At 37.6% G+C, this 17,379-nt stretch overlaps 1 protein-coding gene across 1 annotated transcript in view; it reads left to right on the top strand.

Annotated features, from left to right (window-relative positions):
* The window catches only part of GCC2 (GRIP and coiled-coil domain containing 2), a 72,198-nt gene that overhangs the window by 11,343 nt on the left and 43,476 nt on the right, over positions 1 to 17,379 (top strand). Inside the window, exons 5-7 of the mRNA XM_037527407.2 lie at positions 618 to 722; positions 1,634 to 4,090; positions 4,757 to 4,826. Coding sequence (XP_037383304.1) covers positions 618 to 722; positions 1,634 to 4,090; positions 4,757 to 4,826 — 2,632 coding nt within the window. The remainder of the gene's footprint in view (positions 1 to 617; positions 723 to 1,633; positions 4,091 to 4,756; positions 4,827 to 17,379) is intronic.

Raw genomic sequence — 17,379 nt, 5'->3', positions numbered from 1 at the left:
ATTTTATATCAGTTTTAAATGTCACTGCTAAGTACTTGTGCATAACATTCTCTTCAATTGCTTAATTTCTAACTTATATGTAGATAATGTTCTATTTCAATTCATGCTTTTGTTTGTTACTTCTATCTTGCTAGAGATTGCCTATTTTGTTAGCTGTTATCAGAAAACTGACTCTTGGCTTGTTGATCTTTTTTTCCATTTGTTTTATTCCCTCTCCTATTTAATTTTTGCAAAGAATAAACCTCTCTCAGGTTTGAGGACCATGGTAAGGTGATTTCTTACATATTATTCTAGCCACTCACTCAGATTGTGCACCAGTCCCCAATTTTTGAATCCCTCATACCCTTTGGCAATATCTGGTACTTCCAATTCCTAAGTAGTTTATAGAGAGTATTTGCCAGTTTCTTCTGTGTATTTCCCTGTGCAGATCCTTGGCTTATAGCTTTTTCCTTTAACTCATTTTCAGGGTTTTTTTTTTTTATGTGTTAAAATTGCTCATATTCCACTTTTATACTTACTTTAGCATCATTTGAAAAGGTGAGGAGATAATTATGCATTGGGTTAGTTAGTTCACCATTTTTAACTTTGACCACACAAATCATCCTGTTCCGAAACAGGCACTGACTGAACGTCTAGATGCTATTCTTCTGGAAAAAGCAGAGACTGAGCAACAGTGTCTTTCTCTGAAAAAGGAAAATATTAAGATGAAGCAAGAGGTTGAGGTAAGGCAACTTTTTAGTGTTTTTTTTTATTATTAACTTTTATAATGTAGTTATGTGTTTTAGAGCTAAAACTTTAAAAAGCATCTGATCTGCTTTTAGCATTTGAAAAACAAGGTGTCATGTTGTAGTTTACTTATTTAATCTTTTTATTGCTATAATTCCATTCTTTTATAAAAGTGGGGGAAAATGTATTTTATTAAAAAGAACTTATATAGGGCCTCCCCTGGTGGCGCAACGGTTGAGCGCTGGGCTGCGAAGCTGCCCGCAGCCTCTGCAGCGCCGGTTCGATCCCCGGTCGCTGGAGAGGGTCCCACATGGCACAACAGACCTCTCCTACCGTGCCCACTGCTCCCCTCAGCAGTGTATTTCGTCAGTCTGCCTGTTCTGTCCCCAGCTCTGGCTCTGGTGAATTCTCTCACCCTCCTGCGCTTCTGACTGTTCCCAGTGCTTGTATAAATAAATAAATAAATCTTTAAAAAAAAAAAAGAAAGAAAGAAAGAACTTATTTAAAGTGATTATTGATCCTCATACATTCTGGAAATACCATATCTGTTCACTTATAAGATATTCAGTTGCCTGTTGGGATTGGGTTAATTTTCTCCAGAAAGTTCCTTATTAATTCATTCAAGAGACATTTAATACTGCTTTGTGACTTAATACTACTTATAAAGTTTATTACTTTTTAAAAGAAAGAAAACTCAGAGACTTCTTAGCTTTTAATTATTACTTGGAAAAACATGTTAGTAGTGCTAATTAAGCAGAATTCTTGGAATCTCAGTTATCATATTTTTCTAAGTACATTTCTATTCAGTTCCTTTTCTGTCTAGTGAGTCTGTGGCTAATACTTTCCTGAGAGAAGATAAAAATTTTATCTTTTGTCTTAAATACTTTTTGTGTCTTTTTTATAACAGAATTCTGTAACTAAGATAGAAGATTTGCACAGGGAGTTTGAACAATCACAAAGAAATTATGTGAAAGAAATGGAAAATTTGAAAAACGAATTAGTGGCAGTACATTTCAGACACAGTGAAGATAAAGCTAGCTTGCAAAAGGAATTGGAAGAAAAAACAAAAAAGCAATTAGAGCTTTCCAAACAACTTAAATTTCAGAGTGACTCTGAAGATAATGTTGAAAAACTACAAAAACAGAATCAGGAAATTAGGTCAGCCTTTGAGGAGCAAATTTCATGTATGAAAAAGCAGTTTGACACTACCATAATTGAAAAGGAGCAAGAAATTACCTATCTTCAAGAAGTCATTAAGGCCAATTCTCAGCATTACCAAAAAGATATTAATAATTTACAAGAAGAATTTTTACAATTGAAAGCTACACACGTAGAAGAAGTAAAAGAATTGATGTGCCAAATTGAAGCATCATCTAAAGAACATGAAGTAGTAGATGATGTAAACAAGCTGAAGGAGAACTTAGTTAAACCATGTGAGACAAGTGAAAAGAAATGTGAAAGTGGCGAATTAGAAAACTTAGGGCAAGCTTCAAATGCAAACCAAGAAAATCAGCTGCATTCTTTGCTCTTACAAGAAAATACTTTTGCAGAACAGGTAGTAAATGAAAAAGTCAAACACTTAGAAGATACCTTAAAAGAACTGGAGTCTCAACATAGTATTTTAAAAGATGAGCTAACTTACATGAATAATCTTAAATTAAAACTTGAAATTGATGCCCACAATATAAAGGATGAGTATTTTCATGAAAGGGAAGACTTGGAATTTAAAATTAATGAATTATTATTAGTTAAAGAAGAACAGAATTGTGTAATCGAAAAATTAAAATCTGAGTTAGAGGATTCAAATAGACAATTTTGCTATACAGTAGAACAACATAACAAAGAAATACAAAGTCTTAAGGAAGCACATCAAAAGGAAATATCAGAACTAAATGAGGCATTTATGTCAGGTTCAGAAAAAGAAAAATTAGCATTAATGTTTGAAATACAAGGTCTTAAGGAGCAATGTGACAGCCTACAGCAAGAAAAACAAGAAGCTATTTTAAATTATGAGAGTTTACGAGAGATCATGGAAATATTACAAGCAGAATTGGGGGAATCCGCTGGAAAAATAAGTCAGGAATTGGAATCAATGAAACAACAGCAAGCATCTGATGTTAATGAACTTCAGCAAAAGCTCAGAACTGCTTTTAATGAAAAAGATGCTCTTGCTGAAACTGTGAATTGTCTCCAGAGAGAGAATGAAAAATTATTATTGCTACAAAAATTTGTGCCAGAACTTGAAAATACCATAAAGGACCTTCAGGAAAAAAATGAGGTGTATTTGGTTAGTCTCAACCAAAGAGATACCATATTACAAGAACTTGAAGGCAAGATAAGTTCTCTTACTGAAGAAAAAGATGATTTCATAAGTAAAATTAAAAGTTCTGATGAAGAAATGGATAATCTCCATAAAATACATGAAAGGGAAGAAAGATTGATTGTAGAACTTAGGGAGAAAGTGGAGCAAACTACCCAATATAACTGTGAACTAGAACAAAAGGTAAATGAATTAAAGGGAAGACTAGAAGAAACTTTAGAAGAAAAGGATCAAAATTACCAAAAACTAGAAAAGCTAATGGGCCAATTGAAAACTCTCTCTGAAGATCAGGAATCATTGCCCTCTGAAGTGAAATCTCTTCATGAGGAAAATAATAGACTAAATGCAGAAAAGAACCAAGTGAGTAGGGATTTAGAAGCTCACCTGTCGCAAAAAGAAGAGGATATGCTTAAGGAACAAATTTCTGAATTGGAAAAGAAACTTAAGTTAGCCATTGAAGAACGAGATAATTTAAGCAAATTGTTTGAAAATGAACAAGTTCAGAAATTATTTGTCAAAACTCAGTTGTATGGTTTTCTTAAACAAATGGAGTCAAAAGTTGCAGAAGAAAATGAAGAACAAAATGTTGTAGATGTCATACAAGCTATAGGTGAATCCTTAGCTAAAATGCAAGAAGAAAAACTCAATTTGACATTTCAATATGATGAAAGGATACAAGAGTTAGAAAAAGATGTTAGGTGTCTACAAGAAGAAAATGCAGTTCAATGTGAGGAACTTAGGTCTTTGCTAAGAAACTACGAGCAAGAAAAAGCTCTATTAAGGAAAGAATTAGATGAAACCCTGTCAGAAAAAGATGCCCTGCAATCTGATCTTCTAGAAATGAAGAATACTAGTGAAAAAACAAGGCTTGAAAATAAGAATCTTTTAATTCAAGTTGAAGAACTATCACAAAAATCATGTAGCAAAAATGAAATAAGTAATGAAAATGAAAAATCTTTTCAAAAAGAATTTGAGAATGTAAAGCAATTACTAGAACAAAAAGAATCTGAACTGCAAGATATGAGAGCAGAGTTAATATTAAAGGTACTGTTAATTTTAACTTCATGAATTTAAATTTTTAGTTTTAGTCATAAAGTCAAAAATATATAAACATTTTTGCACATTGGAATCAACTAATTTTTTAGTGTATAATCTCAAATGCAAAATTTCTGGAGAATGCACTAAACAGTTCTATTTATCATAATATTATCATTTGATTGTTTATCATATTATTAAATTTTAGATCATTTTGGAATCTTACATTAATAGGGGTTAAATTATTAGGAGTTAAATGTGTTGACCAAAATTATATAACTGGCCACCAGCCAAACATGAAAAATTTTGGATTTCATTCTTTTATATATATATATACCTTTAAAAGAGGACACTTGAGCAAAAAGGCTATGGAAGTATTTAATCCAATATTTTAGAATTTTCTATAAAAAATTATGAATGATAAACTAATCAGTGTTTTCCCTTTTATTTGATATGTTAGCTTGTTCATTTTGGCCTTGTATATTTTTTATGGTAAATTCTATATGCATGATAAAGGTCAGTATTACAGGCTCTAGCAAGGGGATCGAGGGGAAAGACTTCACCAAATTGCTTTTTTGTATGTTTTTCTTTGATAATTTTCTCATGCTTAAGATGATGGGCAGTTCATCAAGGGAAGTGAAGTGATTGTGTTTTTGTTTTTTCTGTGAAATCTAGGATTCCGTAGAGAAATCACCTGTAGAAAATCATCAGCCTTCTTCAGTAAAAGATCTGGAAGAAAAAATAGGTAGCTATGGTTTTGCATATGTTGTCACAATTACACAGATTCTTCTTAGTGTTAGAATCAATTGGAAAATGTAACTAAATAGCGAGTTGATAAAAATAAATTAAGTAGCACTCTCTTCCTAATGACTCCTTTCTTACTCCTCTCAAAACTCATTTTCTGTTGTTTAACCCAGGCAGTGATACGATTCCATTTATAAATGGTTCCATAATAGTTTTTGGATTTTTCATTTATTTAGCAAACTTTGTTTGAATGCTCAGGTATCTAGGTACTGGTAATAAAAGGTGATTAAGATATTGGCTATGTCTTCAAAGAGATCACTGTCAGAAGAAACTTATTGCAGTAGTTTGAAGTGTGGACAATGTACATTGTGGTCAGTACTGGAAGAAGACTAACTGCTTCTTTTGAAAAACATCAGAAAGTAAGATATGCTCTTTCTTTGCATCTTAAATGAATATTTTAACACAAAAGGTATTCCAGCAATAGGGAACATCAGGAGCTTGTCTGTTAACATGTAACACCAAGGAGAATACTAGGAAGGTCCTGGAAAGGCAAGAGTCCAATCATAAAAGCATTTCTATGACCTGCAGAGGAGTTAGGATATCATCATGCTCGCTTATTCCTCATAGAAACATTATGGAGTCACTCTTACTCTCATTTTAAAATGAAAGAAACAAATACTTGTAAGAGTTAGGTAATGTACCCATAATCTCTCAATTTAATGCCCAGATTGATGGCCCAGAGGTGAAGAGGGTACTTTACATAGTTCGAAAGCCTCCTCTTGTAATGAATGATTGGGGCAAGACAGGTTAGCTGAGAGCAGAAACTGTTTTTATGTTATCCATTTGTTATTGGGTAAATGTCTAGTACTTATTTTTACATTCTGACTCATTTTTCTTCACATAATTCTTAAATTCCTTTCATTTTGTTGAAAATGGTTGCATTTTATCCTTTCTTACAGCTGTATATACTGCATCTTCTTCATCCAGTCATCTGTTGAGTTACATTTAGGCTGCTTCCATTTCCTAGCTATGGTAAATAATGCTGTAAACATTGTGGAACATGTGGATTTTTCTGTTGATGGCTTCTGGTTCTGTGAATATAGACCCCAAAGTAGGATTTCTAGGTGGGTCTTAATAATATTTCCATTTTTAGTTTTTCAGAGTAAATCCAGATCACTTTCCCTAATGGTCGGTCCAGTTGACATTCTCACTAATAGCATAACAGGGTTCCATTATCTGTATATGTTTCTAACACTTGGTTGTTGGGAGTATTTTTAATATGTCCTATTTTCAAGGGTATGAGGTAGTACTTCTTTTGTAGTTTTGATCTGTATCTCTTACCACAGATGACATTTTTTAATGTCTTTTGGCCTTCTGGAGATCCTCTTTGTTGAATTATTTGTTCTGTTCATCTGCTGCCCTTTTGTTAACTGGTTGGGTTATTTGATTTTTTATTGTTGAATTGTATGGGGCCTTATATATCTTGTATGTTAATCCCTTCTCAGTTATATTTTGTATTAACATTTTCTCCCATTCAGTGGGGTGTCTATTTAATCATCTTGTTTATTCTTTCACTATATAAAAGCTTTTAAATTTTGAGATAATCCCAATTGTGTAAAACACAATTAATGTAATACACAATTAATGTGTATTAATGTAATACACATTACACAATATTTTTGTTTTTAGTTCCTTTCTGTGGGGATTGAGTCACCAAAAATATTTTGTTGTTGATATCATGAAACGTATAGCCAGTGTATTCTATATATTTTATTGTTGCAGGTCTTATGGTTGAATCTTTAATCCATTTGGACTTGGTTTTTGTGCATTGGTATTATCAAGTAATCCAACTTCCTTTTTTTATATCTGGCTTTCCATTTTTCCCAGCACCGTTTTTTAAAGAGAGAGTCCTTGCTCCATTTTAGAGTTATGGATGCTTTAGCATTGATTAGGTGCTGGTATACAACATGGGTTTGTTTCTCAGTTCAGTTCTGTTGCTTTAGCCCATGTATCTATTTTTGGGACAATACTGTTTTATACTGAAGTTGGAAGTCAGGTAATGTGGTACCTCCATCTCCCCCCTTTTTTCAAAGCACTGCTTTTGCAGTTAGATTCCCTTTATGATTCTGTATAAATTTTAATATTTCTTGTTTCATTTCCTTGATAAATATTAAATTTGCTTAACATTTTAAGCAATATACTAATATTGATTTCTCCCCATCAGTGAACATAGTATATTTTTCTATCTCCTTATGTCACTAAGTCCTTTAATAACATCTTGTAGTTCTCGTTGGTCTTTAATTTTTTTTTTTAAGATTTATTTGTTTATTTATACAAGCACTGGGTACAGTCAGAAGCGCGGGAGGGTGAGAGAATTCACCAGAGTCAGAGTGGAGAGCAGAGCAGGCAGAGTGACGAAGTACACTGCTAAGGGGAACAACGGGCGGCAGGAGAGGTCTGCGCACCATGTGGGGCCCTCAGCTGTCGGCCGGGGATCGAACCAGAGCTGCAGAGGCTGCAGGCAGCTTCTCAACCCAGCGCTCAGCCACTGCGCCACTGGGGAGGCACTGGTCTTTAATTTAGACTTATGCTTTAGACAAGTTTTTAATTCTTTCTGAAGCAATTATAAATGGAGTTTTCTTTATTTCTTCTGCTGCTGTTTTTTTGTTTGTATATAAAAAGACTAGATATTTTATGCTGATTTTATAACCTGACCCTTTGCTGTATTCATTTGTTCTTTCTAATAATCTTTTTGTGGAGTCTTGAGGATCCTCTATATATAATATATTGTCTGTGAATAGTATTCACTTTTCTTTTCCTTCTTGTATTTTATTTATTTCCTGTATCTTGTCTGATAGCTCTGGCCAAAACCTCTGGTACTGAGTTAAACAGAAGTTGTGACAGTGAGCATCCTTGCCTTGTTCTGAATTTTATGGGGAAACCTTTCAGATTTTCACCATTGAGTAGTATATAAGTTGTTGGTTTGTAACATATGGCCTTTATTATATTGAGGTAATTTCCTTGTATTACGATGTTGTTTACAGTTTTTGTCATTAATGGGTGCTGAATCTTATCAAATGCTTTTTTTCTATATATTGATATTATATAATTTTTACTTTTGTTATGATGTATTACATTAATTGATTTACTTAAATTAAATTGTCCTTGCATCCCTGGGGTGACTCCCACTTGACCATGATTTATAATCCTTATGGTATGCTGTTGAATTCAGTTAGCTAATATTTTATTGAAATTTTTACATCGAGTGTTCATTGGGGATATTAGTCTATAATTTTCTTGTCCTGTCTATTCACTCTTGGTTTTTAAGTTAATGTTGCCATCATAAAGTATATTAGGGAATATTCCTTCTTGTATTTTTAAAACAATTTGAACAAGGTGGGCATTGGTTCTCCTTTAAAAGTTTGACCAAATTCAGTTGTAAATCTCTCTGACCCTGGACTTCTGTTTTATGGGAAGATTTTTTTATTGCTGTTTGAGGTTCCATGCTTGTGCTCAGTTTATTCATTTGTTTCTTCCTGGGTTAGTCTTGGTGACTTTGCTCTGGAAGTGTATCCGTTGTCTCACCTTATTTGCTATTTGTGTGTAGTAGGGGTTAGGCTTGGGGCACTTGGAATATAGTTTTGTTTTTCTTCTTAGTTTACCTTGGCATGAGGGGGTTTGGGGCTTTAATATTCAATCTCTGTTTGAGGAGTGAAGTTTGTTGCTCCTGTTGGGGGGAAAGGATGTCCTGAGCAAATTCCTTATAGGCTTTGTGGGTGCCACCCCCACTCCATCAAGATACTGGGAACTACAAATCCCATGATCCCCAAAGGGAAGTTGTGGGGACCCAAGAGCAGAGTTAAGCAGCCATTTTCTCTCTTTGTAAATAAAACCAGCCATCTTAACAGGGTCGGGGCTCACTTGGCTTGTGCTCTTGGCCAGGCAGGTTTGGTCTCGGCAGGTCATTTGGGATTTTCAGGTCGGTGGAACATGTAGCACACATTTAAGAATTTATTTCCCTCTTTTCTCCCAGAGTTGTACATTTCCTCATTCCCCTTTCCTTATAAATAAACCTTTGGTTAACCTTTTGTGTGTGCCTGCAGTGTAAGTACCTTTTAAGCACACGGGTGAGGACCCATAGTCAGGCAACCCATTTTAGAGTGGGGTTGCCCTGTAACACTCCTACCTCCTCTTTCCTTCCACTGCGTGCTGTATTCTGTGCTTAGGTTATCTTATCTTCACACCCTACCTCCCTACTATTCTATTCTTCTGCAGATCTATGATCTATGAAACTTGTCTCTCCTAGTGGAAGGGGCTAGGTCTGGACTGCCAGGTTCAAACTTCATGAATAGGTGCTGCTTGGCAGGCAGGAAGCATCGAGCCTGAGTGTGGCAGGTGGGCATGTGCCAGTTTGTTGCTATGGCCCTTTCTGCTCCACCCCTGCATCTGCTGCTGCTTCTGCAGTGCTGCAATATCTGCATGCCATTTGTGTACTTTCCCAGTGGATGCGTGGATTATGTCACAAGGCCTACTCTCTGCTATTGGGCTTTTTATGGAGTCCAGCCTGGCATCTCTTTGGTCTCTTCCAGGAAGGGTATGGGGAGGGAGCTTTAGGTGTCTGTTCCAACAGAGTTCCCACTGCCCCAGGTCAGGTCTGCGCCTACTCAAGTGTCCGCAGAGTTCCTCCAGGAAATTTCACTATGGCCCAGGTTCCCCCTATCATGGCTTGAATGGTTTTACCCTAGCCTGTTCTGCTGGCTGATATATATTTCCCAGTCATGCTCCCCTTTCTTCCTCCCTGCTCCTTTCCCCCAGGGGCCACCAGCCCTAGTTCACGATCTCCATGGTAAAGTCCTGCCACTGTATACTTGGGACAGAGTGTCTGGATCTTCCTATGAGCAAATTTTTTTTACAGTTGTTTTGAGGGAGAGGGTGGGCCCAGCCTCTCTAGTCTATGTTGTTGTAAAGCCTGTAGTTTCTTTTAATCTTTTTTTTCCCTCTATTGCCATATCCTTACCTGCTTTTGGTTTCAGAGTACTGTCAGCCTGATAAAATGTGCTGGAAATACTCCCTCTTCCTCAGTTTTAGGGAAGAATTTGCAAAGCATAGGTATTGTTCCTCTTCAAAGGTTTGGTGGAAATCAGTAGTGAAACCCTCTGGTCTGACCTTTTGTTTTGGGGAGCACTTTTGATTACTGTTTTGTTTTCCTTGCTTGTGATTTCAAATTTCTCATTCAGTTTTGAAATGTTTGTCCATTTCTTCTACATTATCCAGTTTATGGACATAAAGATGACATGTCGTTACAACTTCTCTTTCACTTCTAATTGCTTTTCTCCCTCATTTTTTCCAGTGAGCCCTAGATAGAGGTTTGTCTATTTTGTTTAGTTTTTTAAAGAACCAGATTTTAAGTTCATTGATCTTTTTGATTTCTATTTATTTCTGCTCTAATTTTTATTATTTCCTTCCTTCTAGTGCCTTTTGATTTCACTTGTTATTTTTCTAGTTCTTTAAGGTATAAACATTAGATTATTTATTTGAATTCTTTTTTGCTTGTTGTAAGTTTATTGTTGCTGTATACAGCCCCCTTACCACTACTTTTGCTGAGTCCGTAAGTACTGTCAGGTATTTTTATATTTCTTCTTCATTTTCTCATTAACCCATTAGTCATGCAATACTGTGTTGTTGCTCTGTGTCCACATATTAGAGTTTTCTCACTTTATTTTTGTGGTTATTTTTTCTTTTCTTTTTTTTTTAAAGTTTTTTTTTTATAGAGGCATGTTTTATTTATTTGTTTGTTTGTTTGTTTTGTTTATACATGCACTGGGTACAGTCAGAAGCGCGGGAGGGTGAGAGAATTCACCAGAGCCAGAACGAGGAGCAGAGCAGGCAGAAGGACCGAAGTACACTGCTGAGGGGAGCAGCGGGCGGCAGGAGAGGTCTGCACGCCATGTGGGACCCTCCTCCGGTGGCCGGGGAGCAGCTGGGGATCGAACCGGCACCGCAGAGGCCGCGGGCAGCTTCGCAACCCAACGCTCAACCGCTGCACCACCGGGGAGGCCCTGGTTATTTTTTCTTTAATACCGTTGTGATCAGAGAATATACTTGGTATGATTTCAGTCATCATCAATTTATTGACACCTGTTTATTGATTCAATTGATCATCTATACTTAGGTTTGTTCGATGTGCATTTAGAATGTGTTCTCGGCATTTTGGGAGTATAATGTACTATAAATATTTATTAAGCCCATTGTAGTGCCAGGACACGGACAGAGCTGGTTTTGTGTGATCGGAGCAGACCAGGTAAAGGAGGAGTCCTGGAGCCCTCAGTGGCTGTCTCAGGCTTTTATTGAGCTTTTACATGTAGTGTAGCAATCAGGTACACAGCAGACAGGGGGGCTAGGGGGCCAGGAGGCGGGTTGGCCTCCAAGCCCCCAACAAGTCTTCACTCTGGGCTTCTCTGGCATTCTTTCTCCCCTTCTCTCTCCTGCCTCGTTCTCCTGCTTCTGCTTCTCTTGGTGAATAGCTCAATACTACTGCCATGGTCCAGAGAAGTAAACAATGTAACATAGCAATGTAACGAAAGGCAGGTGCCCCATCAGGCATGCAGTCCTAATGGCAGGAGGGCAGAAAAGCCTGAAAACCATTTACCCTACAATCCACCCTCTCAGGGTTTTCTGCTATACAATCTACATATGTTATATACAATTTTCCCTTAACAAACATAAACACTGCAGCCATGGCCCACGAAAGAAAAATAAACAATACAACAGAACACAAATAAGGCTGCAGGGCACCAAACTAGTGGCAAAAGATGATTATTGGTACCAGCAGATGATCCACCACTTCTGCTGCCAAAGGCACTGCACATACAAGGAAGGGGAACCACTCAGGAATCTGCCATCACAAGCCAGGAGCCGTCAGGCTTCCTGGCCTTCTCTGGCTTTAGTCTCAGCCACAAGCCTCATACCGCATCCACCCCCAGGATGCACTCACTCTTGGATTGGCGATTCTGTACTCTTTGGGGATAATTGCCCAATCCTCAAGAGTTTTCTGTCTGCGGTCACTCCAACACTGGGCTTTCATAGCCACCAATGTGACACACAGACCCCTGCACTCAGGCCAACCCATTGCACATGCACATGGGTCAGGGATCCTTGGATACAAGCTCCACATGCGGCCTCTCTTGGTTCCCATCTTTGGCTATGGGCTCCACCACAAGCCATGTTCCCCACCCATCCCCCAAGGAGGGGTTCCTCAGCTCCTCACCCTCAACAATGAGCAGGGCATCACCCACAGGTGATTTTAAGAGACTCACTGGCCTTCTTTAACATACTTAGGCTGCTTAACAGCCACTCAGCACCAGCTTTTGCCTTTCTAAGTTGGCTTTTTGATACATCTCCTCCGCCTAGCTGCTGGGCAGTACATGGGCTGCTTTTGGCCACTGTGACCCACTGGCCACCCGCAGATTCCCGTCTCCGGGGTGTACAAACAATACCATCCTCCTTCAGGGTCTGCAAAATACATTACCCTGCCAAAGTTCCTCTGCCGTCTGGCAGGATTGTCAGTCCAAGTCCATCCATTGTTCCCTGTGTCAGCACTGGTGAGCTCCAAATTGTGGACCTTTCTTCCCTGAAGATTCTGCTGCCTCAGGTTGTGGGCTGGTCCTCACGGGCCATCTCCTCTTCCACTTGAGGTCTCCTCCCACAGCTCCCAGACCTTGCCCACCTCTGTGGTCCTGCATCGTCTCCAGCTCTTCAAACAGCTCCTGGACTCTGGTCTGCCTTTGCTGCCATGGCACATCCAGCCTTGTCATAGGCAAACACAGTTTGCTACTCTCAGTTCCTGCTGAGGTCTTCAGAGGGCTCAGCACCCATCTGCATCTGAACATCGTGCCGACTACGCCAGTTGTAGTGCCAGGACAGGGACAGAGCTGGTTCTGTGTGATAAGAGCAGACCAGGTAAAGGAGGAGTCCTGGAGCCCTCAGTTGCTGTCTCAGGCTTTTATTGAGCTTTTACATGTAGTGTAGCAATCAGGTACACAGCAGACAGAGGGGCTAGGGGGCCAGGAGGCGGGTTGGCCTCCAAGCCCCCAGCAAGTCTTCACTCTGGGCTTCTCTGGCCTTCTTTCTCCCCTTCTCTCTCCTGCCTCTTTCTCCTGCTTCTGCTTCTCTTGGTGAATAGCTCAATACTACTGCCATGGTCCAGAGAAGTAAACAATGTAACATAACAATGTAACAAAAGGCAGGTGCCCCATCAGGCATGCAGTCCTAATGGCAGGAGGGCAGAAAAGCCTGAAAACCATTTACCCTACACCCATGTAGTTTAATTCCTTATTTATGGCCGTTATTTCTTATTGATTTTCTGACTAGTTGATCTGTCTGTGTTGTGGTATTGAAGTTCATTACTAAACTAATATTGATGTCAATATCTGTTTTTGGGTTTGTTTAATACTTTGTATATTTTAGTTCTTCTTCATTTGGTGCATATATATTGATGAGTGTTATGATGTCTTCCTGTTGTGCTTGTCTCTTAATTGTTATATAGCGCCCACCCCTGTCTCTTCTTAACCTTTTTTTTCTGGGAGTCTATTTTATTAGATATAAGTTTGACTGTCCTTGCCTTTTTATGGTACTTTGATTGTTCTCTAATCATTTACTTTGGATCTGTGTTTATCTATGGCATTGAAATGGGTCTTGTGGAGAATGCAGAAAGCTGGGTTTTGATTTCTTTCTTTTTTTTTTTTCACATTTTACTTAACTTTTATTTTTTATGTTCCCCATACAGTGACAAAGCCCTTATTCTGACCCAAAGCCCTCCTTTCTCTGCCCCCCAACCCCCATAGAGTGTCTCTGGTTCACAGTTGTTTGTTGATTTTGATATTTTCTTTCTTATAATTATTCATTATCCTGGTCCCTTTTTTAAGTTTTCTAGATTCCTGCTATGAGTGAGACCATCCGGTATTTTTCTTTTTCTTTCTGGCTTATTTCGCTGAGCATGATCTCTTCCAGCGCCATCCATGTTGCTGCAAATTGCATGTGTTTATCTTTTTTGAATGCTGAGTAATATTCCATGGTATATATGTACCACATCTTCTTGATCCAGTCATCTATTTTTGGGCATTTGGGTTGTTTCCAAAGCTTAGCTATTGTAAACAGTGCTGCTATAAACATAGGGGTGCAGGTGCCCTTTGGAATTGATGTTTCTGTGTCCTTTGGGTAAATACCTAGGAGTGGAATTGCTGGATCATATGGAAGCTCTATGTTTAGTAGGTCAAGAAATCTCCACACAGCTCTCCATAGTGGTTGAACCAGTTTGCACTCCCACCAACAGTGCAGGAGAGTTCTTTTTTCTCCACAACCTCGCCAACATTTGTTGTTGCCAGTTTTTTTAATATGTGCCATTCTCACTGGTGTAAGATGGTATCTCATTGTAGTTTGATTTGCATTTCCCTGATTACAAGTGATGTTGAACCTTTTTTCATATGCCTGTTGGCCATTTGCATTTCCTCTTCAGAGAAGTTTCTTTTTAGCTCTTCTGCCCATTTTTTGACTGGATTATTTTCTTTGTTTTTGTTGTGTCTCATCAGCTCTTTGTAGATTTTTGTGATCAGTCCTTTATCATTAGTGTTGTATGCAAAAATGTTCTCCCAGTCGGTGGGGTTTCTCTTTGTTTTGGTTATTGTCTCTTTTGCTGTGCAGAGGCTCTTTAATTTGATGTAGTCCCAGCTGTTGATCTTTGCCTTCACTATCACTGCTTTGGGTGATGTGTCTGTAAAGATGTCTTTGATGTGCATGTCATGTAGTGTTTCGCCTATATTTTCTTCTATGTATTTTATGGTTTCAGGTCTTATATCTAGTTCTTTAATCCATTTTGAGTTGGTTTTTGTGTATGGTGTGAGGTAGTAGTCAAGCTTCATTCTTTTGCATGTAGCAACCCAGTTTTCCCAGCACCATTTATTGAACAAACTTTCTTTTCTCCAATGCATGTTCTTTGCTCCTTTGTCAAAGATTAGTTGACCATAAATCTGTGGGTTTATTTCTGGATTTTTCTATTCAATTCCGTTGGTCTGTGTGTCTGTTCTTGTTCCAATACCATGCAGTTTTGATGATTATGGCTTTGTAGTATAGTTTGAAGTCTGGGAGTGTGCTGCCTCTATTCCTTCTCTTTTTTTCAGGAGAGCTTTGGCTATTCGGGGTTTTTGGTGATTCCATATGAATTTCATCAATAATTGTTCTGTTTCTCTGAAGAATGACATTGAAATTTTGATTGGAATAGCATTGAATCTGTATATTGCTTTTGGTAGGATGGCCATTTTAATAATGTTTATTCTTCCAATCCATGAGCAGGGGATGTCTTTCCATTTCTTTGTGTCTTCTTCTATTTCTTTTAACAGTGTTTTATAGTTTTTTTGTATAGGTCCTTTACTCTTTTGTTAGATTTATTCCCAAGTATTTGATTTTTTTGTTTCGATAATAAAAGGGATGGTTTTCTTGATTTTTTTCTTCTTCAGATTTATTGTTTGTGTATAGGAAGGCTACTGACTCTTGCGTGTTGATTTTGTATCCTGCCACTTTACTGAACTGATTGATTAGTTGAATTAGTTTTTCTGTGGAGCTTTTGGGGTTCTCTATGTATATTATCATATCATCTGCAAATAGATAGTTTGACTTCTTCATTTCCTATTTGGATTCCTTGGATGTCTTTCTCTTGTCTTATTGCTCTGGCTAGGACTTGCAGTATTATATTGAAAAGCAGTGGTGAGAGTGGACATCCTTGTCTTGTTCCAGATCTTAATGGGAATGCTTTCAGCTTTTCGCCATTGAGAATGATACTGGCTGTTGGCTTGTCATAGATGGCCTTTATGATGTTGAGGTATGTTCCTTGTATCCCAAGAATTTCAAGGGCTTTTATCATGAATGGGTGTTGCACTTTGTCGAACGCTTTCTCGGCATCTATTGATATTATCATATGGTTTTATATTTCTTTTGTTGATGTGTTGGATAATGTTGATTGATTTTCAGATGTTGAACCATCCTTGTGTCCCTGGAATGAATCCTACTTGGTCGTGGTGAATTATCTTATGCATACATTGTTGGATTGTGATAGCTAAAATTTTATGGAGGATTTTTGCATCAGTGTTCATTAGGGAGATTGGCCTATAGTTTTTTTGTGTGTGTGTGCTGTCCTTTTTTGGTTTCGGTATTAGTGTATTGTTGGCTTCATAGAATGTGTTTGGGATTATCCCTTCCTTCTCAAATTTTTGGAAGAGTTTGTGAAGAATAGGCAATAATTCCTTTCTCAATGTTTGGTAAAATTCATTTGTAAATCCATCAGGTCCTGGGCTTTTGTTTTTGGGAAGATTTTTGATTGCCATTTCAATTTCACTGCTTGTAATTGGACTGCTTAGGTGTTCTATTGCTTCTTTATCTAGCTTTGGGTGATTGTAGAGTTGTAGGAATTTGTCCATCTCCTCTAGATTGTTGAACTTGTTTCCATATAACTGTTCATAGTAGTTTCTGATTATTCTTCCCATTTCTGCTGTGTCCGTTGTGATTTCTCCTCTTTCATTTATGATCCTGTTTATTTGTGCTTTCTCCCTATTTTCCTTTGTGAGCCCCCTAGGGGTTTGTCTATTTCATTGATTTTTTTGAAGAACCAGCTCTTGGTTTCTTGATCTTTTGGATTGTTTTTTAGTTTCGATTTCTTTTTTATTTCTACTTTGGTTTTTATTGTAAGTTTTTTCTGCTGGTTTGGGTTTTTTTTGTTGTTCTTTTTCTAGTTCTTTGAGCTTCGAATTAGGTTGTTTCTTTGAGTTCTTTCTTGTTTCTTGATATGAGTCAGTATTGTTATATATTTTTTTCTTATTACTGCTTTTGCTGCATCCCATACATTTAGGAAATTGGTGTCCTCCTTGTCATTCAATTCAAATAATTTTTTAATTTCTTCTTTGATCCCCTCATTAGTCCAGTGGTCTTCCAGGAGTGTGGGTTTCAATCTCCATGAATTAGGAGAGTTCCTTGCCTTTTTTTTATGGTTTATTTCTAGTTTGATGCCTTCATGGTCAGAAAAGATGTTTGGTATGATTTCAATCTTGGTGTATCTGTTGATGTTTGTCTTGTGTTCCAGTATGTGATCGATCCTGGAGAATGATTGTGTGTGCTTGAGAAAAACATGTACTCAGATTTTTTTGGGTTTAGCGTTCTATAGATGTCTGTTAAGCCAAAGCACCCTAGATCCTTATTTAGACCTTTAGTGTGTTACTTATTTTTTGTCTCATTGATCTATCCATTGTTGATAGTGGTGTGTTGAAGTCTCCCACTACATGTGTGTTTTCTCTGATGTCTGTTTTCAAAGATGAAAATAGTTGTCTGATATATTTTGGTGCTCCTTCGTTTGGTGAATATATATTAATGATTGTTATTTTTTCTTGAAGTATTGTCCCCTTGATCATAATGTAGTGACCATTGGGGTCTCTTTTTACCTTTTTGAGTTTAAAATCTGTTTTATCTGTTATGAGTATAGCTATTCCTGCTTTCTTTTTTGATCCATTTGC

This window comes from Talpa occidentalis, unplaced genomic scaffold (genome assembly GCF_014898055.3).
Source record: "Talpa occidentalis isolate TD23 unplaced genomic scaffold, MPIMG_talOcc4v2.1 talOcc4.5, whole genome shotgun sequence".
NCBI classification, from domain to species: domain Eukaryota; kingdom Metazoa; phylum Chordata; class Mammalia; order Eulipotyphla; family Talpidae; genus Talpa; species Talpa occidentalis.
Note: the sequence above shows the minus strand (reverse complement) of the source record. Positions and strands in the feature narration are given on the sequence as shown.